Source organism: Bison bison, unplaced genomic scaffold (assembly GCF_000754665.1).
Source record: "Bison bison bison isolate TAMUID 2011002044 unplaced genomic scaffold, Bison_UMD1.0 scf7180017864194, whole genome shotgun sequence".
Classification (NCBI taxonomy): domain Eukaryota; kingdom Metazoa; phylum Chordata; class Mammalia; order Artiodactyla; family Bovidae; genus Bison; species Bison bison.
The window spans coordinates 1,610,098-1,631,626 of NW_011494766.1; the positions used below are offsets into that span (position 1 = coordinate 1,610,098).

Genomic DNA, 21,529 nt, shown 5'->3' on the forward strand with positions numbered 1-21,529 from the left:
AAAGATGACGAGGTGGACAGGGATGCCCCGTCACGGAAAAAAGGTAAACACCCCCCTGCTCGCAGCTCTGGGGTCAGCTGGATTGGGAACATGGGAGGAACCCTGGTTTTCCTTTCATTTTTACAGGAATTTTAGACTCCCAAATGGATTCTGACTGGGGCTTTCAGAAGAATAAAACCAGTCTGATTGTGATAAAACTCTTCCTATGTAACCTGGAAGAGTGGCTCAGTGGTAAAAGAATCTGCCTGCAATGTAGGAGACTCAGTTTTGATCCCTGTGTTGGGAAGATCCCTTGGAGGAGGGCATGGCAACCCACTCCAGTATTCTTGCCTAGGAAATCTCATGGACAGAAGAGCCTGACGGGCTACAGTCCATTGGGTTGCAAAGAGTTGGACATGACTTAGTGACTAAACAACAGCAACAACATGTAACCTGAACTGAATTCCTGCTGCTTGGGAAACTCCTAAGGTTTAATACACTAATACTTTCTTGGTCAAACCAGGGTTTTATTGGCAGGAAATCCACTGATAATCTTTTCTTGTAATTTTCATTTAATGTCCAAGAAAGTTGAGGAAGATACACACTTTAAAACAAAAGGCATTATCTAATCCTCTCTTATTTTCTAAAATATTTGAAAGTTCATGAAGCTTTTTATCCATTACCTTCCTTGAAGAGAAGTAATACTGAGGAGTGGGTAGACTCAAAAGTGCTAGAGTCAGATGGCCTCGAGCAGATCTGAGCCTTATTTTTTTAAGTTGAGGCCTGGGTTTCTCAGCCACAGCACGTGGGACATCTGGACAATCCATCGCTGTCAGGGCTGTCCTGTGCATTGCAGGCTGTGTACCAGCATATATGGCCTCAACCCAGTGGATGCCCCCACGTGTATGCTAAGTTGCTTCAGTCGTGTCCAACTCTTTGTGACTCCATGGACTGTAGCTCGCCAGGCACCTCTGTCCATGAGATTCTCCAGGCAAGAATACTGGAGTGGGTTGCCATGCTCTTCTCCAGGGGATCTTTCTGACCCAGAGATCAAACCCACCTCTCTTATGTCTCCTGCTTTGGCAGGTGGGTTCTTTACCACTAGCACCAGCTGGGAAGCCTGTAGGTACCAGTAGCCTATCTCCAACTTGAAATCTCTCCAGATATTTCCTGTCATCCCCTGGGTGGAAATGGGGTCAAAATCACCCCTAGTTGGTAACCACTGGTGTAGAATGGGGATAAACAGAAGAAAAAGGAAGGCTTACATTTACTGAGTATTTCCTACGAACCAGGCACTGTCCAAAGTCCTTTACATGTGTTACTTCATTTAGAATTCAAGTCAACACTGTAAAATAAATTATTTTACATCCATTTTACAGACCAGGAAACTGAGGCATCAGAATGGTAATTAACTTGTTAAGAACATGAAAGTAGTAAGTATACCAGAGTCAGGATCTGAACCCAGACAGTCCGGCAACAGAGTCTAATGCCCCTAACTCTAGTGCCTGGTTACCTTACAGGGTTAGTGTGAGAAGTGAGCCAGGTAATTAATACACATCAAGTGCTTGATCAAATCACGGTGCCCTGGGGATCCGTAAAGGATTCCATCGATCGTCATACAGTAACAGTAATTACCATTTGCTTAGCTTATGTTGACCCTCTCGGGAACCCTCTCAGAGAAAGACTTCAGTGATGTTCTCCCCATTTTACAGATGAGGAAGCTGAGGCCCAGAGTCATAGGTGTGTGAAGCTGGCAGAACCTCTACCACTTTTCCTCTAAATGAGAGCAAGCTGAGGTGATGCCTTAGAGCCACAAGTGAGCTGGCAGAGCCCGACTCAGTTTTAATTCTAAGGGCTGAGAGAAGATGGTGCCATCTTGGAGCGTTTTGCCAACCTTGAGGGGCTCTCTAGTGATGGCAGAACTTAGGTCTCTTAACATCGTCTCTGGCGTGGTGAATAGCGTTCCAGAGGATTCGGCAGCATTGACCATCTCACGTTTGCGTTCTAGCCAAAGAGCCTGCGACGCAGATTACGGAAGAGGTGCGGGATCAGCTCTTGGAGGCCTCTGCTGCCACCCGCAAAGCCTTCACCACCTTCAGAAGGGAAGCTGACCCCGACGACCACTACCAGTCCGGGGAGGGCGCCCAGGCCGCGGCGGACAAGAGCAAGGACGACCTGGAGATGAGCGCGGTCATCACCATCATGCAGCCCATCCTCCGCTTCCTGCAGCTGCTGTGCGAAAACCACAACCGGGACCTCCAGGTGAGGGCGGGGCAGGGGCGGGGCGGACGTGAGGTGGGGGCGGGGAGCCCAAGCTCCTCTCATCTCCTCCCAGCTTGTCTGTGACTTGTGGGCTCCTCTCCCTTCAGCCAGTCTCCTCCAACTGAGGGCCCAGACTGCTCTTGACCTCCGAAGCATTTCTCTGTCTCATCTTCCCCACCGTCTCCTCAGGGATAAAATCTCAGGCTCATCTGTGTTGTTGCCCCTGCTACACATATGTATTTGTGATGTGTGTGTGTGTGTGTGCACGCCTGTGTCTGTCTGGTAGCCTGCCACTTTTTGATGTTTAGGTGCACAGGTAAATCTTGACTTGGTGGTGGGGTGGGTGATTGAATATACTTACAGAATCTGGTACATGGAAAGTTCTAATCAATATGTTTTGGTTGAATGAATGAAGTGGTCTTCTGGTATTTTACATTTGTTGTTCAGTTGCTGAGTTGTCTCCAACGCTTTGCAACCCCATGGACTGCAGCACGCCAGGCATCCCTGCCCTTCACTACCTCCTGGAGCTTGCTCAGACTCATGTCCATCGAGTCTGTGATGCCATCCAACTATCTCATCCTCTGTCACCTCCTTCTCCTCTTGCCCTCAATCTTTCCCAGCACCAGGGTATTTTCCAATGAGTCAGCTGTTTGCCTTAGGTGGCCAAGTATTGGAGCTTCAGCATCAGTCCTTCCAGTGAATATTCAGGGTTGGTTGCCTTTAGAATTGACTGGTTTGATCTCCTTGCTGTCCCAGGGACTCCCATAAATGTTCAGAAATATTTGTTGAACTGATGATTCCAGAAATGCTTTGTTCACTTTTTGTTGTTGTGGCCAAGGCTTATTGGGCACTTAGATGATTCTGGATGCTAAGTGTCTCCTGTATTATTACACTTGTTTTATAGATGAAGAAACTAAGATACACAGGACTCATTTAGGGTATGCAGAGCTCACATTTGAGCCCAGGCAGTCTGGTGGGTAGAGTTTGTGCTGTCTACCACCACATTAAGATAGAGGCTGTTTTCTTCCTTGCAGAGTTCCTCCAGCAGCAAAGGCTTTTCAGGAAGGGCCAAGGATGGGTTCTAGAGATACACTCTTTGTTTTGAGTGGACACAGATCTGTAGAAGCGGTCACTCCCCAGAAGCGTGCTGGAGCCTGGCTCCTTGGCCATTACCTGGTTCTGCTGCTGATTGTTAAGGAAAATACTCCTCTCTGCCTAAAAGGGATGAAGCCGAACCAAAAGAGTGTGCCTGAACTCCTCTAAGATAGAATGTTTCCTCCTAAAGTAAATAGATTAGCAGTGGTAGTTTTATTTGAATCATGATGGTTTGAAAAGAAAATAATTCTAGAACTTCAGTGGTGGTCCAGTGGTTAAGACTTCACTTCATTGCAGGGGGTGCATGTTTGATCCCTGGTCAGGAAGTTAAGATCCCACATGCCTCCTGGCCAGAAAACCAAAAGGTAAAACAGAAGCAGTATTGTAACAAATTCAGTAAAAACTTAAAAAATGGTCCACATCAAAACAAAAAAGTAATAATTGTAGTCCAAACATAGCAAAGGGAAGGTGCAGCCTTGAAATGTTGCATTGTTGACTTGACCCTCCAGGTGGTTTGATGACTTTTCACGTGTTAGCTGTGGCCAGACCATTTGATGCCACAGCTAGAAATGGCTCGCCCTTAAAACCTGCTGCAGACTCTCTACCTAGGTAAGCTGAGTAATGAATTTAATTGTTAAACAGTAAGAGCAGTGAGATGGTACTGGATGAAGTTTGCAGTATTAATACCATCTGTACTGATTTTTCAATCCAGTGAGTGAAGAGCCTGGGCTTTGAAAAAGCATTCAGATCCAAGGTCATCAGCCAGCCAAGTCTGGCCCGTACTTCAAAACGAAGGGGTTTCTGTCAGCCAGGCAGTGACTTCAGGCTCATTCTAGACTTTGACACCCGCCCATCTCCTCCACTGACATCCCTGGCTTCATCCCTGTCCACAGCTGAGTGTGAAATCTTGGCTGTCAGTCTTCTTTTTCTTGCTTGTTGCTCAGACATTCCTACTTTGGACATAGAACACGTCAACCCTTGACGCACTGGCCTGATGCCTGCATGCTGAGCTCAGTGGGCGGACAGAGCTCTCATGACCCAGAGGTCAGGGTCTGGTGACTGTCTCCTTGGCTGGCATTTCTCTGTTTGAAGGGAGACTGTATTCGTTCCACCTTCCGTATCTACACCATCCATCATGGAGGAGACAGGCCAAGGGAGTGTGAGCGACACCGTGGGAAACCCGGCTGTCCCACCAGTAGGAAAACAAAGCCTTCAGCTCGACTGTGGCATGTTTGTGGATGGGGGCCCCGCCCTGCTGCTGGGGTGATTTCTAGGCTGAACTTCGTGGCCATTGCCCTGTACTGTTCGCCTGCACCAGAGTCACTGGTCTCCACCAACCTCAGGCTCCGAAGGAAAAGTAGATTAAGACTTTGCATGTGTGTATTGATTTCCTCACCTCGGCAAGGATCTGCTCTGTGCCCTGAGCCAGGGCGATGGAGACCCCCCTACCCCTACTCCCCACAAAGCAGGAGCCCCTGGTAAGAGGGAGATGACCACGCAGCATGCTGAGGGCTGTTGTTGTGCCATCTTAGGGGTTTTGTAGATTCAGAGCAGGAGAACCAACACAGTGAGCCAGGTCCAGGAAAGCTTCTCAGAGAAGCTGATGTCTGCTGAGTTCTGAACTAACCAAACACAAAAACCCCCCTTGAGTAGAGTCCCGTCCATGAACGTCAGAGGGGCAGTCCCAAGGTGCTTGTTTCCTGAGTGTAGCTCTGGTTTCGTGGATCTGTTCTTCCTCCCCTCCACCCCCTGGAACTCCCATCTTCACTGGGGAAGCAGAGGGAGGCCCTCATTGTATGAGTTCACCCTTTCTTGTGGGGAAATCCTCACGGTTGTTATTTTGTACCTTACTATTGTTCAGTCGTGGCTGACATGACTGAGCCTGCAGCATGCCAGGCTTCCCTGTCCTCCACCATCTCCCAGAGTTTGCTCAAACTCATATCCATTGAGTCAATGATGCCATCCAACCATCTCATCTTCTGTCACCCCCTTTCCCTTCTGCCCTTAATCATTCCCAGCATTAAGGTCTTTTCCATTGAGTCGGTTCTTTGCATCAGGCGGCCAAAGTATTGGAGCTTCAGCCTCAGCATCAGTCCTTCCAATGAATATTCAGAGTTGATTTCGTTTAGCATTGACTGGTTTGATCTCCTTGCTGTCCAAGGGACTGTCGAGAGTCTTCTCCAGCACCACAGTTCAAAAGCATCAATTCTTCGATGCTCAGCTGTCTTTAGCTCTTCGCAAAACTCTGAATTAATTCTCCAAGGCCCCCGTGGCCAGAAGCACCTTTTCATGAGTCCTTCCAAAACTCCATTCTCCAATATACTGGTCTTCCAGAAACACTGGTATTGTGGGGAGAAGGAGTGTACAGTATAATATATTAAAAAAAAAAAAAAAAATTAACAATTTAACCTTTGAGGGTACCATAACGCCAGTAATTTTAAACTGTTTAAGGCCGCAGAATTCTTTGTTTGTATGAGGTAAAGCAGATGAAAGCAAGGCTGCTTTGTTCATAATAGAAACTACAGAGTACTCGAGCTTTGCTTTCTCATCTATAAGAGCTCTGAGACATGGGGCATTCCCGGGGTCCCCCAGGGTTTTGCAGGGCCCGGCTGGCAAACCAGCAGTCTGGACCAAGGGTTTAGAAGGATGAAGCTTGCACTCATCTTCACAGACTCCCACTAAGTCAGACAGCCTGAGCTAGTTAATAAAATCGCTCTGACAAGAAGATGCTTGTAGGAGTCTGGCTCTCAAAATGATGGTTTTAAGCGGGATTCGGCAGCTCTGAATGCCATCCTCTTGGCAGCGTTCTGGATCCGATGGTGAATCTCTGGGTCGGGGTTTCCTTTTGGATCTGAGGGAGAAGACATTTCATGAGGAAAGAGGGACCAGCCCCCTGGTAGAAGGAAGTGCAGATAAGCCCAGAGAGGGAGGGATTCTGGCCTTTTGAAGTTGCCCAGAGTTTCTGGTCATGTTTATAACCTTAACTCTCCCGTTGATAAATGTTCAATAGAGATAAAGCCACCGAACTTGACTTTGCTGAACGGGCAGTTGCTGCCTTAAGCAAGCTTTGTTCACAGTAGCAAGAACCTTGATGGGAAGGACTGTTTTTGAACCATTTTTGCATTGCTTTTGAACTTCCCCTGAGAGGCTGGCTTTGCTTTGATCTGGGTTAAGGGATGCAGATTCTGATTTCTGTCCACTGAGGTCTGTTTAAGCCCAGGCTTAAAGTCTTTGATGTCCTTCATCTTCCCATCCTGACTTGGTCCCTGGCACTCCAAGGAAGACCACAAAGATAACAGGATTTTTCTAGCCTAGGCAAGGTGGGGTGAGTGGTATGTGCTAAGTGTAAACTGTATTCCTTAAGCGCGGAAGGAGTTCCCATGGGCCTTTAGCAAGTGGCACAGCAAAAAACTTCAGTTTTTGTAGAGAATAAGAGAAAACTGATGTGAGTTAGGAGGGAGAAATTCTGGGTGGACACGCTATAAAGATCATGAGAAATGGGAGAGGCTTTCAAGAAAGGGCTGCTCACTGTCCTTCCTGGAGAGTCTGAAGCATGTCAGCCTTGATGACTCCCCAAGTCCTCTTTCTCCCATTCATTCAACTTAACTCAGACATTCAGGCAGTGTTTGTGAAGCCCCTGGCCCGAGACAGTCCCTGTGCTAGTTGGCTGTTGCCAGTGCTGGTGCTCCGATCCCACTGGAGTCAGGATGGAGGGCTTCCTGAAAGAAGTAACTTGAGACCCCAACCTGAAGGAAGAGAAGTTAATCAGAACTCTCTGATTAATCACAGGAGACAGGGAGAGCGTGACAGACAGAGGGAACAGTGCGGCTGAAGTCCCAGAGATGAGAGAGTGAAAGGTGCTTGAAGAGCAGAAAGAAGTTCATTGCTGCCAGACAGAGACGAGCACGGCGGGAGAGAGGGTGTCCCCGAGCAGAGGCAGGGGCATGGCAGGAATGATGACGCAGGAGTTGGGGAGGAAATTGGACCTCAAGAACCATGCTGTGCATCTGAGCCTAGGACAGTCTGGTCCTCCCCTGTCCTCTTTGTGAATATTCCTCCACCCCACCATGGCATGGCGTGGGGTTCAGCCAGGCTGTTAACAGGTAGAATCTTCTTTGAGGGACTGGAGCAAGAAATGGCTGTGGAACCCTCCTCTGGCTTCCTGTGGTCCTTAGAAATGTAGTCACAGGCAAGCGCACGTGATTCTCAAACATCTGTCCTTCCCCCACCTCCCACCCAGACCTGAGTGATGGCCCAATTTTTAGACTTGTCAGAAAGGCTTAAGCATAAGGGACTGAGCTTAATTTGGGGTTGGGGTGACAGTGACGGGTGGTTAGCTTGTTGACAAGTCAAGCATTTAACTTGATTACCAGCTTTTAATCTGTGCATTTATACATGTTTTAATTGTACAAGGAATATATTCTTTGTACAATGAATATATTCTTTGTACATCATGAATTATACAATGAATATATTCTTTCTATGAAGGCTTAAATGAAAATAAGTGTTCGGTTAAAAAAAAAAAAAAAGTCCCTCTTCGCAGTCCCACATTGTTCTGAACTGTGAATCCTTCCTGTCCTTTTCCTGTATCTTTAGATGGGAGCACTGGATCCCTATTAATCTGCTATTTGCCCTTTTTGTTTGCTTAACTCAGCAGTATATCCTAGAGATCTTTCCATATTGATACATACGGACCTGCTTCGGTGTTTGCAACTTACAATATTAAAGACTGTTGATGGATTATCATTTGTTTATGTCCCAACTGATGAGCCTTTAGGTTGCTTCCAGTTCTTCTCTGTCTCAAACAGTGCTGTCGCAAACATCCAATATGTACTTTGCAAACAGTAGCAGAGGTGGAATTACCTGGTCAAAAGTTACATTCATTTTATTTTTTAATTATCTTTTTAGAAAGATAATCCAAAAAGATAATTTTCTGATTTTCTACAGCAAATATATGTAACTTCTATAACTATGCCCAAAAGTATTTGTGGTTAATCTTTGCCTCTTTTTAAGAAGAGATTGGAGTCTATGACCCCAAAAAAAAAAAATCTCCGTATGAAAATAGACATTGTATTATGAGGTTATTGAATGTGCCTTGGTTTACTTCATTGAGAAAGTATCTGCTCTTAAGTCTTGTTAACATTGTAAGTTTACCTTGAGAATACATACTTGGGCGCACACACACAAGCATACACACATTTATTCACTTTTGTTCCTTCCTTTAATAATGGAAGTGACCCAACGAGGTAATCCAGATCCCCACCAGGGCCGTGGCGTAAGCCCTCCTGTGACACTTTATGCTGTGGTGATTTACCCTCAGGACTACACTCTGGGCGGCATTCAGCATCCAGACCACACCATCATCTTTTCAATAAAACCACTGTCCTTGGAAATGTCAGAAGACTCTGAACTTAACATGCGGTGGGCGGGAAGGTGGGCTGGAGCGAGAAGGGGAGAAATGAGAAACAAGGGTCTCGGAGTCTGAAGTGGGTTGTCAAAGAGGAGCTCTTCTCCACTGCATCCCATACAAAAGCCAAGTGTTTGTAGCTGTTGCCAAGGCCGCATCCATGGCTGACCATCGTGGGGGCTGACTCTTCTGTTCTAACCAATGCAATCCTGTGCCCCAACTGACTACACATGATCACAATGGCAGGCTGAGTGACCGTTTCCCTCTCTCTTTGCCTCTGCTCCCCAAACCTGGGGACGCCCCAATTGCAGAACTTCCTCCGTTGCCAAAACAACAAGACCAACTACAATTTGGTGTGCGAGACACTGCAGTTTCTGGACTGTATTTGTGGAAGCACCACCGGGGGTCTTGGTCTTCTGGGACTCTATATCAACGAAAAGAACGTGGCCCTCATCAACCAAACCCTGGAAAGTTTGACCGAATACTGTCAAGGACCTTGCCATGAGAATCAGGTAATTCCATTTTTCTTTGAGGAGGTGGGGAAAAAGAAAAAAAGGTGTATCATTTTGAAGCCTTGATGACATGGACTAGTTCAGAAGTCATATAGCATCTGGCTGTAGACCTTGGGAGTCAGGAGAGCCAGAGGCCTCTGTCCAGCAGTGAGGAAGCAGCCACTGGATTTTATTATGTTTCAGGATGTGACCTGATCCCAGGCATCAGCGGGCATCCTGGTCTATGCCCAGCTTGATTTGGTTTGAATGGCCCAGCTCTTAACTTTGCTGGGAATACATGGTAAAGTTGGAGGTAAATGAGTAAGACCAGAAGATTGGGCTCTATTTCAAATATTAGGGAAGACACAAAAAGGGACCACCTCACAGAAGGAGGTTTTAACTTAAGAGAGAAGAGCCTTCCTGGACATGAGACCATTTGAAAATAATATGAGAAAAACACAGTTGACATTCGGAGAAGAAAAAGACCCGTTAGTCTTTTTTTAAAAATAATTTTTGTTTATTTATCTGCCTTTGGTTGTGCTGGGCTCACTGCTGCAGGGGCTTTCTCTGGGTGCTGCGAGTGGGGCTGCGCTCGTCGCGGTGCGCAGGCTTCTCATGGCAGTGACTTCTCTTGCTGTGGAGCACAGGCTCTAGGTGCGCAGGCTCAGCAGCTGCAACTCCCGGGCTCTAGGGCACAGGCTCAGCAGTTGTGGCACATGGTCCCAGTTGCCCCGCGGCATGTGGGATCTCCCTGGATCAGGGATTAAACCCATGTCTCATGCATTGGCAGGCAGATTCTTTACCACTGAGCCACCAAGGATGCCCAAGACCCCTTGGTGCCTCTCAAGAAGTATATTTTTGGAGTGGAACCCAGTAGAGTCATTGCTTATCCATGACATCTTATAGATTTTGTGAGGTTTTGCACTGATGCTAGAACGAGTGTGGTTTTTAACTCAAATTCTAGCTGTCTCCTAGTTGGAAGGGATAGGCCAGTGCTTAAAATAGCCCATGATAAACCCAGTGGCCAGGGCAGGTATGACATGCCGTGTTACTTGGGATCCAAGGCCAGAACCTTGGCTCAGAAGAGAAGCCTGACTTACGAGAGGGAGCACTCACTGTATATTGAGATTCTGATCATAGTTGTCCATGACTGTGAGGCCAGCATTTTGTTAGATCCACTTTCCTCTCCAGGTTTCCTGATGAGACAGATGGTATAGTTGGAGTTAAAGTGAAAACAAACAAACAAAAAAATTATAAGAGGCTTGTGGGGGAGAGGTTTTATCTGACATCTAAGTGAATTTCCTTATAACCTCAAGTTGGCTTTTCTGCCAAACTGAGGTCTGTGCAAAGGAGCGTACTGGTATGAATTCTGCTGCAAACGGGGATCTTACCTGGGGGAAGGTGATTAATTCTGATATTACGTGAATTAAAACTTGCTTTCCAAGCTCGAGCCTGAAGCAAAAGTGTGCGATACGAAAACCGAGTGATGTAGAGAGAATGGAACACACCTTTCAAGGGGAAACCGGTGCTCAGAGCCCAAAATCAGTCACACACCATATTTTCCCTTAAGAACAAAAGCCCACTGCGGTGTTTGGATTAGATGCGGCCAATTTATCAGTTACAGTGCATGGGGACTTTCCTACTGTTTACTGTTAATTCTGAAACTAGAGATTTTCATCTGTCTTTTATTTTTACCACTTTCTCACGGAAAATTTGCTGCCCTCCCCTAGAGACATGACTGGGAGTGGCAAACCTTGTGTTGAAATAGCAGTTCAGCCTGTTGGCCTTTGACGTCTGATACATGACCAGCCTTGTGTCAATGTCTGCGTGTGCCTCTTTTCTCAGAACTGCATAGCCACCCATGAATCCAATGGCATTGACATCATCACAGCCCTGATCCTCAATGACATCAACCCTCTGGGAAAGAAGAGGATGGACCTTGTGTTAGAACTGAAGGCAAGTAGGAATTGAAAGCAGAAAAGCAGTAGCGTTTGGAAACTGTTGTGTGTTGCCCATGCACGTGACGTGGTCACTGCTGTGAAACTAAATCCTGGAGACAGTTGTTTTAAACTCAATGAATGATCCACGTTGCAAGTTCTGAGTAAAAGGCAGAACTTCGGTTTTTCCCTTCCAAATAAGGTCTTGGGAGAGGATATCAGTTTTTCGACTCACAGGTCACATGGAATGGGAACTCATCACCCAAAGCTAAGAAGCAAATTCAGACAGACTCTGAGAACTAACAAGCTGATTCTGAAAGGTGAAGACAGAGAAACAGTGGAAACTCCATTCCCTCTGTGGTCTCTCATTTCCCCTTCCCCCATTGCGGAAAAGGGCCAGTTGAGGGATAGTACCACTAAAACTATGGAGGACCAAAAAAAAATGTTGTATGTTGATCGTATCAGGGAACACCTTTTTCTGTTTTGTGATTGATTTAGCAGAAGGGAGGTTCATCAATGCTGGGTTAACATAAGGAAAAGTTAAACCAGCCAGTATTGTGCCTCCCAGCGTCTGATGAGTTTCTTTGCATCCTATACAAACAGATGGCTGATGCAGAAGCACCTTGGACATGCTCACTCCCTCTGGTACCAAAAGAGTTCTATGGGGTGAAAGCAATCGCTTCAAGATGCTTAAGCCGCTGGGTTTACAAGCCAGCTTGTTGAATATTTGAGAAGCTGACGGGCTACTCCTGATGTTGATTTCTTGAATGTACAAGAAAATTGGTTAAAAATAAAGTAAAAACAAAAGAACAAAAAACCCTCACTCCTGTCTTAGGGGTTCCGAAGATTCTCTGAGTCCAAAGTTTTACTTTTGAGAATTGGGCTTGCAACCCAGCCTGGTGTCTAAAATGTGTTTTGAAACATCAGCCTCCCTGAGCACATTTCCTTTTTAACCGTTCCCGTGTTGGGGAAGGTTGAGATCTGCCCTCCATCTCACCCCAGCATGGAGCACCGGGTGCTTTGTCATTGTCATGGGAGAGCCTGGACCTACAGGGTTTAGCTGAAAAGCCAGTCTGTATTTATGGCATCAGTGGTGCCAGAGGAAAGGTCGTTAGGGAAGGTGGTAACACAGAAGCCCACAGGAATCACCCAGTTATTTTTATTTCATTTTAATGTTTCTAACCGAGAGTCCACGCTAATGGATAGTTTGGGTCTATCATTTAAGTGGATTTGTTTCTTTGGGCTATTTTTAACTCCTTTGACAAATCCTATTGTCGAAGGATTACGTCATTCAGGCTCATATCCCTGGCTACCATTTATCAGGATATATAAGAGGAGAACCTGAAATAAACTGAGACCTTCAGGTGCTCCTCATCAGCATTTCAGTGGCATTTTCAGCTAGTCCAGTAACCTGAAGGTTATTAGAGACATTTCTTCCCTGTGAAAAGCCATCTTTTGATGGCATAACAACCCGATGGAACTGCTGTGATCTGTGCTTGGGGAGAGAAAAAAAAAAAGATACTGCTCCCTCTCACCAAAACAACAGCCTTCAAATCCAATACACAAAGAAGCATGTGGATTATCATAGTCCTGGAACCTAAAAGCTGAGATGTGCAGGGAGTGGTTATGTGAAAACTTTGAACATAGTGGGAAATGATGGTTTAACATGCGTACGGTGATCCCTTGGGTCCCTTTTGTTAACTGGCATTGGCTGTACTCTTGTGATAATATTAGGGGCTATAAGAGCTGATAGTGCTATTTTAGGTCAGGGAAGTATAAGTATTAGTCACTCAGGCATGTTCGGTTCTTTGTGATCCCATGGACCATAGCCCGCCAGGCACCTCTGTCCGTGGAATTCTCCAGGCAAGAATATTGGAGTGGGTTGCCGTTTCCTACTCGCTTAGGTCAGGGAGGAATTACCTTAATTGTCAGCCTTCTCTGACCTGCAAGGCTGAATCACAGTGTTGATAACCAACCCCTGCCCCTGAAGGCATCTGGATCTATGTCTCAGGGGCTTCCTGACCGCTGTCATCATCAGGGTCCCAGGGGATCCACCAAGCTCCCTTGTTTAACTGTCCCATGTCCACTAGGAGTTGGACCAAGTGGTAAGGGTAAACTGTACCCAAACAGGTAGGTGCCTCTTTGCCCATCATCTGTTCCTGTGGACATGTTTTTGGGGTCGTAAGTGGCACCTTCTCAGTCGGTGCAGGTGGTTTTGGATGTATCAGGTTGGCCAAAAAGTTTGTTCTGGTTTGTACACTCTTAGGGAAAACCCCTAACGAACTTTTGGGCCAACCCAGCGCTGGACCCACACCCTCCCATGGAGCGGAACATGTGGATGCAGCCCCTGATCACCTGTGGTTCAGGCCGGCCCCCTGGTAGTTCCTCCTCATGTCTTCCTCCCTTTGTGTCTCCATTCAGAACAATGCGTCCAAGTTGCTCCTGGCCATCATGGAGAGCAGGCATGACAGTGAGAATGCTGAGCGGATCCTCTATAACATGAGGCCCAAGGAACTGGTGAGTTGGACGACTGAGCCCCTGGCCCTGGCGCTGAGCAGCATCAGAGCTTCGTGGGAGCCAGAGCAGAGTATCTACTTCCTTGAGCTTTCTTTATGATGCCAGCAATCAGAAGTGCAAAGAGAACATTTGATTCAGGCCACTGACCAGGGCAGGGGAGTGACCCCTGTATGGAATAGGTGGCCTCTGCCTTCAGCACAGCCCCCAGGGAAAGCCTCCCCAGGCTGTTTCCCTCGGGGAAGGCGGCACCAGGAGGGGTGTGGGAGCCTGGAGTTCACATCCACAGCTCTGCCCTTCTCTGGGTCATCTTGGTGATTCTCTGAGCTCCACTTCCCTGAAAGGAAGAGGATGGTATCAGCTAGTCCAGAGGGTTGCTAGGGAGACTAAGCAGATGATTCCTGCAGAGCTCTGTGCGTGGTGCCCGCACGCGGTATACTCTTCTGGAATGCGCTCATTCACGGCTGTTCTTTGCTGTGGCTTTGTCCAGGGATCAAGAATTTACATCTCTCCTTGGTATCGAGAACCTGGGCAACAGAATAGTGGGTTTTTTTTTTTTCCGGTGGGGGGCGGGGACAAGGGGGCGGTGCTGATGTTTTGGGTCTTTTAAAAAAGAAAACACACTTGCTTATTTTGGGGGGTGATGTTAACAGCTGGCTGTGACTTCCAGGCCGGGAGTCAGGGCTGTAGACTGCGAGACAGCAACTGGCAGAGATGCTGAACCGAACTGAGGATGAAATTCTCTATTTAGACTTTTTCCCACGCAAATAAACTGTAACTGACAGACCTAAATGAGGGCACTAAAACTGTCCTGCCGCCCGGTGACCCAGTGTGTGCTTGGGGCTGGCTGAAGTCCCTTTATGTGTCCCTTTAAATAAAGTTCACAGCGAGCCCAGCACTTTGATCTCTGAGGCCAGGAGTGAGTTCTCAGCCTGAGACGGAAGTCCTCTCCCGGTTTACGTAAGGGCTTATGTAACTGGGGCTGGGGGTTGGGGAGACTGGGATCTGTCACTCCTGAGTGGGGATGGATGACTGAGCAGGGACCCCACTCCAGTTCCCATCAGTCAAGAACACACCCCATCCTGGGTGGGGAACATGGCAGCCCCCTGGGTACCACCGGCTTCCAGGTCGCCCCCTTGTGGCTGAACAGCTTCATTCCGGAATCGCAGGGCAGAGTCAAAGGCTTCCTAGAACAAACGTGGTTCTGAGAAGGAGTGCAGCAGAGATACCCTAAGGTCGGGAGCACGTGTGCACATATGTGTGTGCACACGTACATGTTGTGCGTTCAGGCTCCCATGTCCTGTGCGACACGTTGTCTGTTCGGTTTGTTTTTAAAGAACCGACAGGAAGACAGGCTCAGAGAGTGAGGGCGTTGTCTCCACAGTTATTTCCAGGGCCTGACCTGGTGTCAGCGCAGAAATGTGTGGCCCTCTGCGTGCTTGATCTCAGACAGTGAGAAGTAATTCACAGTATTGTCCTCGTGGCGATGCAGGAGGCGGAAATGCCTTTTGAGTCGTTAAAGTGATCAATTTTTAGTGCGAATTAAGAGTTGAAGGCGTTGTGTTCTTTTTCTCTAAATGATTGATTCTTGATAGGTTCATCTGATGAACGTTGACTGGGCCCTGTTTTGTCCAGGGTGTTGTGCTGGGTTCCTGGGAGGAACTGAGAAAGAGGCAGAACCAACCCTACCCCCTCTCAGGAAGCTGAGGCCAGCAGATGGGAGCAGGAAGGCCAGCACTCAGATGCCCTGGGAAGCATGCTCTGGGCGTGAGAAGATCAAGGTCAAAGCTCAGCTCGCTCGTGTGAATTTTGTCACGCCCCTTTGCCTCTCTGAGTCTGCTTCCTCATCCATAATCAAGGGGAATCTTTGACACCTCATAAAGCGTGGATGAGCCTTCACGTTTGTGAAAGAATAGTGCTCGGCGCATAGAAAGTGCTGGTAGATGTCATCTGTCAAAGATCTTCTCTTCATGTGGTGTAGGCTGCGAGGGACAGGAAAATATCTGAAGCCATAAAATAGTTTCATCAGCTGTTCCTAAAGGCGAATGGTTTTCTTTTCTGTTTTTCCTGAAATGGCAAAGGTACGGGATGGGGAGAGATGACAGGAGGAGATGAAGAGATAGGACAAGACTGGTTTCTACGCTTCATTTGTATCATGTTATCGTTTGGGTGCATTTTTTTTTAGCCACCGTCCCGTTTTAAAGCACAAGGTCAGTCATAACAGGGAACTCTGTTCAATGTTATGGGCAGCCTGGAAGGGAAGGGAGTTTGGGGGAGAATGGATACATGTATGTATATGGCTGAATCCCTTCTCTGTCCAGGTGAAACTATCACAACATTGTTTATTGACTATGAAAAAAAAAGTGAAAGTCGCTCTGTCGTGTCTGACTCTTTGTGACCCCATGGACTATACAGTCCATGGAATTTTCCAGGCCAGAATACTGGAGTGGGTAGTCTTTCCCTTCTCCAGAGGATCTTCGCGACCCAGGAATCGAACTGGGGTCTCCTGCACTACTGCAGGAGAATTCTTTACCAACTGAGCTATCAGAGAAGCCCATTTATTGGCTATGCCCCAATACAAAATTAAAAGTTAGGGAAAAAAAAAAGATAGACAGTCATAGATCAGCCACAGGATGTCTGTTGGTTTAGGGAGAATGGATGGGTTTCCCTCTCCTGTCAGTGGAGGCTGATTGGCAGTGGCTGCCTGTGATTGTATTAAGAAGGATTCTGAGGCTGTGTCCACACCTGGAGGAAAAGTGTACTGAGCCTGGTGGGCAGTGTCTGTCCCTGAAGGGGAGACTCCATGTGTGTGCTGTCATTGCCCGTCCTGTGTGGGTCTTCCTGAGACAGGGGCTCTGTGCCATGGCCCTTCTTGCAGGTGGAAGTGATCAAGAAAGCCTACATGCAAGGTGAAGTGGAGTTCGAGGATGGTGAGAATGGTGAGGACGGAGCTGCCTCCCCCAGAAACGTGGGACACAACATCTACATCCTAGCTCATCAGGTGCGACCCCTCCCTAGGCCCCCCTGCCAGACAGTCAACGCCAGCATTCCATGCATGCGCCCTTAAACTTGCTTTTCCTGTAAGGATTCAGCCTGAGGTTGTTTGGGCGCGTGGTAACATGGCTCACGGGTACCGCCAGCCACCTGACCCCGAGTGTGAGGTCCAGGCTGCTTCCAGTGTTCCACTCCCGCAGGGTCATGTCCTTGGAAACCCCCACATTTCTTAAAAGCGTTCCCACTGAGCCATGACACTTGGATAGTTTATGACTGTGTCTCCAGACACTTGAAAGGAGTCCTAGTCTTTTCATAAATATTGATGAGTCTGTCTTAACCGTCTCAAGAAAGAAACCTCAGCTGCCTGGCCTATCGCACTTGGAAATCTTTGGGAACTTGTCACTCTGCCTTGTCTTTGTTTGCCTTTCGGGGGATGGAGTAATACTTCCTACCCTGGCACCAGAATGCCCTGTTTCGTAACTCGCTTCCCAAGTGGCTGGGCTTCTGAAGACACTTCCTCTTTCTGGAGGTTGACGTGCTTGGAGCAGGCTGAGGTGTGTGGGCAGCTGGGAACTCGGCTGCTTCTGGTCCCCTCCACCTCTCTTAGGTGGAGGCGTTTGATAGAAAACAGTGATGGGATTGGGCTGCAGGTTGAGAAGTCTGTGCTCCTTGTCTCCTCCATTCCTGGCATTTAATTTAGCCCCTGGGAGTTTGGGAAGGTCACGTGCACACTGCTATATTTAAAATGGGTAACCAACAAGTACCTACTGTATAGCACTTGGAAGTCTGCTCTGTGTTATGTGGCAGCCTGGATGGGTGGGGGATTTAGGGGAGATTGGATACATGTATATATATATGGCTGAGTCCCTTCACCATTTACCTGAAACTGTCACAGTATTGTTAACTGGCTATACCCCAATACAAAATAAAAAGTTTAAAGTTTAAAAAAAAAAGTATATGCCCAGATCAGCTTACTCCATCTTAATGAGCAAGTACATTCATTATCAAATGAAATTATTTAAGCTTTAAAAAAAATGATAATGTAGCCCCTGTGAGGTTTCAGGGCATTCCTTAAGGAGGCTCTGTGAGGTTGGATAGAAAACCCCACCTTCCTCCTGCCTGGCCAAGGAAACCAGGGCAAAGTGGGCCCTTGAGTGGACATGCGCTCTCCATGCCACTCTGCCAGGCTCCCAAAATAGCTGCCGTGCAGAGCAGGCCTCAGTGGGGTGCAGGGGGGCCCCCCTTCACCCTCCAGCTTGCCGCTTGTTCCCATGCGTCTTTTCTACCCAGAGCTAGGAGGCAGCTGTGTGTTGCTGTTGCAAACAGAACTGACTGCCCTGTCTGCACTTGTGTTCTAGTTGGCTCGACATAACAAAGAGCTTCAGACCATGCTGAAACCCGGCGGCCAGGTGGATGGAGACGAAGCTCTGGAGTTTTATGCCAAGCACACGGCCCAGATAGAGGTAAAGGCTGGGTACACTTGGGACCCAGGCTCGCGTCGAGGGCCTCCGCAGTGGGTGCCCTGGGCTGGGGCTGGCATGCGGTCACTGGTCTGAGTGGTGAACAGGTGGTGAGACGCTACGGTGCACCAGGGCCCGCACTCAATGCGCAAAGCCAGTGACAGCCAAGGTAGTGGGGGGACAGACCCCGAGCGAGGCCACACAAGGAGATGCGCTGTGAACTCAGACAAGGGCATGAGGACGACCAGACGGTATCATGAGACGGTGCCACAGAAGGGCCTGCTGTGGAGTGTGGTGGTCAGGGCGGCCTGTCCTGAAGAGTGTTACCTCAGCGCAGACCTTCCGAAGGATGGGAACGAAGGGGCACAGCCAGGAGGCTAGAGTTTGGTAGGCCCCGAGGTGGGAGGTGAAGGTGAAGAGGTGGGGCTTAGGGAGCAGGAGTGAGAAAACATTGGGTCAGAGAGGAAAGAGACAAGCCCAGGTCCTGCAGGACCGCGTCCGGCATTGGCGGGAGGAGTCTGGACTTTACCCTCTGAACTCCACCGAGGAGTAATACAACCAGATCTGTACTTGAAAACACACACACACACACTCACAAGAAATAAATCATCTCTATTTTGCAGCTGGGACAATACCGAGAAAGGACTCAGAGGTTGCATCACTCAGCGAGAGGTCCAGTTCTCAGTGTCAGGGCTGACATTTTCATCCATGTCTGGCTGACCACAGAGCCCATGGGTGTTTTTAATGTTCCTTGCATTGTCTCCTGGGGGCTGAGAGGGCCCAGACCTGCGCCCGCAGGCTTCAGGCAGTAAGGCATGGTGTGTCCTGACCAGCTAATGAGGAGATGCACAAATACAGTATCTGTGTCAGAGCAAGGATTTTGAAAGACTAGCAGACTCCTTTGGGCCATATGAGACTTGCAGGATAGAGGCATGTTAGAGGATAATCTCACCCGCTGTCTGGGGTCTCGCAGCTGTCCTCATATAATGCGTCATTTCACCCATCGGTTGGCCATGACAGTGTGCATGAGCACGTAATCTCAATTGATTGTTCACGACCAGAAGTTTGTTCTCTGGAGCCCTTAGAAGACAAACTTCAGATATTTGTGGTGTGGAACATCAGAGGGGAAGGAACCTTGGAAATGGTCTGGTTGAGCTCCTTGGATCACCATCAAACTGACATTTGATCAGGTGCAGAGGTGTTAACAAGGTCACCCACTAGAGATGGAGAAGGGCTGGGATAGATTTTGATTCCCAACTGTACATTGACTAAAAGAGAAGCATGAATCGATCTTGAATAATGGAGAGAAATGGCCAGGCAGGGCGGCCTGAGCTCTTGAAATCCTGTTCCTGGGCAGCTGCTCATACCTTCCAGTCTCGCAGGACATAGAGAGTTGCTGTCACTCAGGCTTCCACAGACCCTCATCCCATCACTCTGGTCACACCATGCAGGTCGCCCTGAAATCTAAGTATCTGTTCGTGCCAGGAGACCACCTGTTCCTCCATTGTCTCTTCTCAGATCGTGTTCCTTCCGTGTAATGGGGGCTGATCCAGAGCCCCCCAATGATGTAAAGCAGGAGGGCCGTGGGGGACTGCAGACTGTGTATGCACCCGCGTTACCAACACCCGCCCCCCATTCCCAGTTAACGAGGTTGGCTTATGCACCAGACTCGGTAACATGATCTCCAGTTTGATTTGGAAACCACTGGTCTCCAGACGACATCTCCGAGGATTCAGGGAGGCCAGGCTGTGGGAACCTGCCTCGTTTCAGAGTTTCCCACTGCAGCTTGACCTGAGTCATCTCTCCTGCTGCGCTGGGAAAAAAAGCACTGGGAGGCTGGGAACCAGAACTTCTCAGAGAGGGTGTGGCTCTGGGCCTCACCTGACTTGTCCAGCCCCTGGAGAGGAAGGACACAGGGAGGCCCTACCCCTTTAGTATTGCGGCCTGAACCCCCTTTGAAATTTCTGCCTCCCCGGGACTATGACTCAACACAGTGTTGAAAAATTTGAACAGTCTCCCCCAGACAGCTCTCTGGGAACTGAACCTGTCTAGGAAGAGCATGGGGAATATCTGTGAAGTGTCCACCCCAGGAACCAGCAAAGCTAGTTAAAAGAACAATGAGTATGATACCAGTATTAAAAGAGCCTATTGTTTTATGCATCACACATGTTAGATGCTCTGACAGGTCAGAGGTCACTGCATCTGTGAAAACCGAAGATCTCCTTTTTGAGTTCCTATCTAGGTAAAAGAACCCACCTTTGCAATCTGAGAAAGGCTCTTAGGTGAGATTTGTACCATGATCTAGCACTACATGGTACAGTGGGATCACCACTAGCTGTGTTTGGCTGTTTACATTAAAATTAAATGAAATTAAATACTAAGCTCCAGTTCTCAGTTGTGCCAGCCACATGTGCTAGTCCTCAGTGCCCGTATGTGAGAAGGGACTCTGCTTTCAAAGGGGCAGACACACAGTTGCGGCATCATCATTCCTGTTTTCATCATTCCAGAAAGTTCTGTTGGACATCTGCAGCCCCGAGCCTCATATGAATCTGTACACAAAACACACTTTGAATTGTTCCAGATAAATTCATCACAGTACAATTCATGGGTCTGAGGTTAGAAAAATATTTTGACTTACCAAAACGGTTTTATGCATAAATCTAAGAGATACAGCCCAGTCCAGGAGTTACAAAATCCCAGAAGAGTCCGGGTCAGGTCTGTGTTACCCTTGATCTTTAATTCTGAGATGGGACTTCCCTGGTGGTCCAGTGGTTAAGAGTCCAGTCTTCCAATGCAGGGGGTGTGGTTTCAATCCCTGGTCAGGGAACTCAGATCCCACATGCCATGTGGTATGGATAAAAAAGAAGAAAAGAAAAAATCTAGGCCGAATACTGAGCCTGTGGCCTGTGCCAAGTCCTTAGTAAAGGATTTTTGACCATTTTAACCTCCTCCGTTTTTTCACCCTAGATTGTCAGGTTAGACCGAACCATGGAGCAGATTGTCTTCCCCGTGCCCAGTATATGTGAATTCCTAACCAAAGAGTCAAAACTACGGATATACTACACCACAGAGAGGGACGAGCAGGGCAGCAAGATCAACGACTTCTTCCTGCGGTCCGAGGACCTCTTCAATGAGATGAATTGGCAGAAGAAGCTCAGAGGTGGGTCAGCACCTCCAGGTGCTGTGGAATTGTGTGGTTCTGCAGGTCTTGTGTGCTGGGGTTTGATAGTGAGTGCGTGGACCTCCCCGTAGGAGCAGAGCTGGTGGGGTTCAGGATTCTGTCCCCCTCTGAGCACCAGGACGACCCAGGCACCTTGGGAGCTGGTAAGTGGGCTCCAGCCTCTGGGAGGTGCTGAAAAGGCTTCCTTCCGGCTGCCTTTGACCTGATTC

The 21,529-nt window shown here is 48.1% G+C and overlaps 1 protein-coding gene across 1 annotated transcript in view; it reads left to right on the top strand.

Moving 5' to 3' along the window:
• ITPR1 (inositol 1,4,5-trisphosphate receptor, type 1) overlaps positions 1-21,529 on the top strand; it is a 355,741-nt gene that overhangs the window by 273,920 nt on the left and 60,292 nt on the right. Inside the window, exons 43-50 of the mRNA XM_010844129.1 lie at positions 1-43; positions 1,988-2,241; positions 9,055-9,255; positions 11,080-11,190; positions 13,593-13,688; positions 16,564-16,686; positions 18,038-18,142; positions 21,107-21,299. The exon at positions 1-43 is cut by the window's left edge and continues 6 nt beyond it. Coding sequence (XP_010842431.1) covers positions 1-43; positions 1,988-2,241; positions 9,055-9,255; positions 11,080-11,190; positions 13,593-13,688; positions 16,564-16,686; positions 18,038-18,142; positions 21,107-21,299 — 1,126 coding nt within the window. The remainder of the gene's footprint in view (positions 44-1,987; positions 2,242-9,054; positions 9,256-11,079; positions 11,191-13,592; positions 13,689-16,563; positions 16,687-18,037; positions 18,143-21,106; positions 21,300-21,529) is intronic.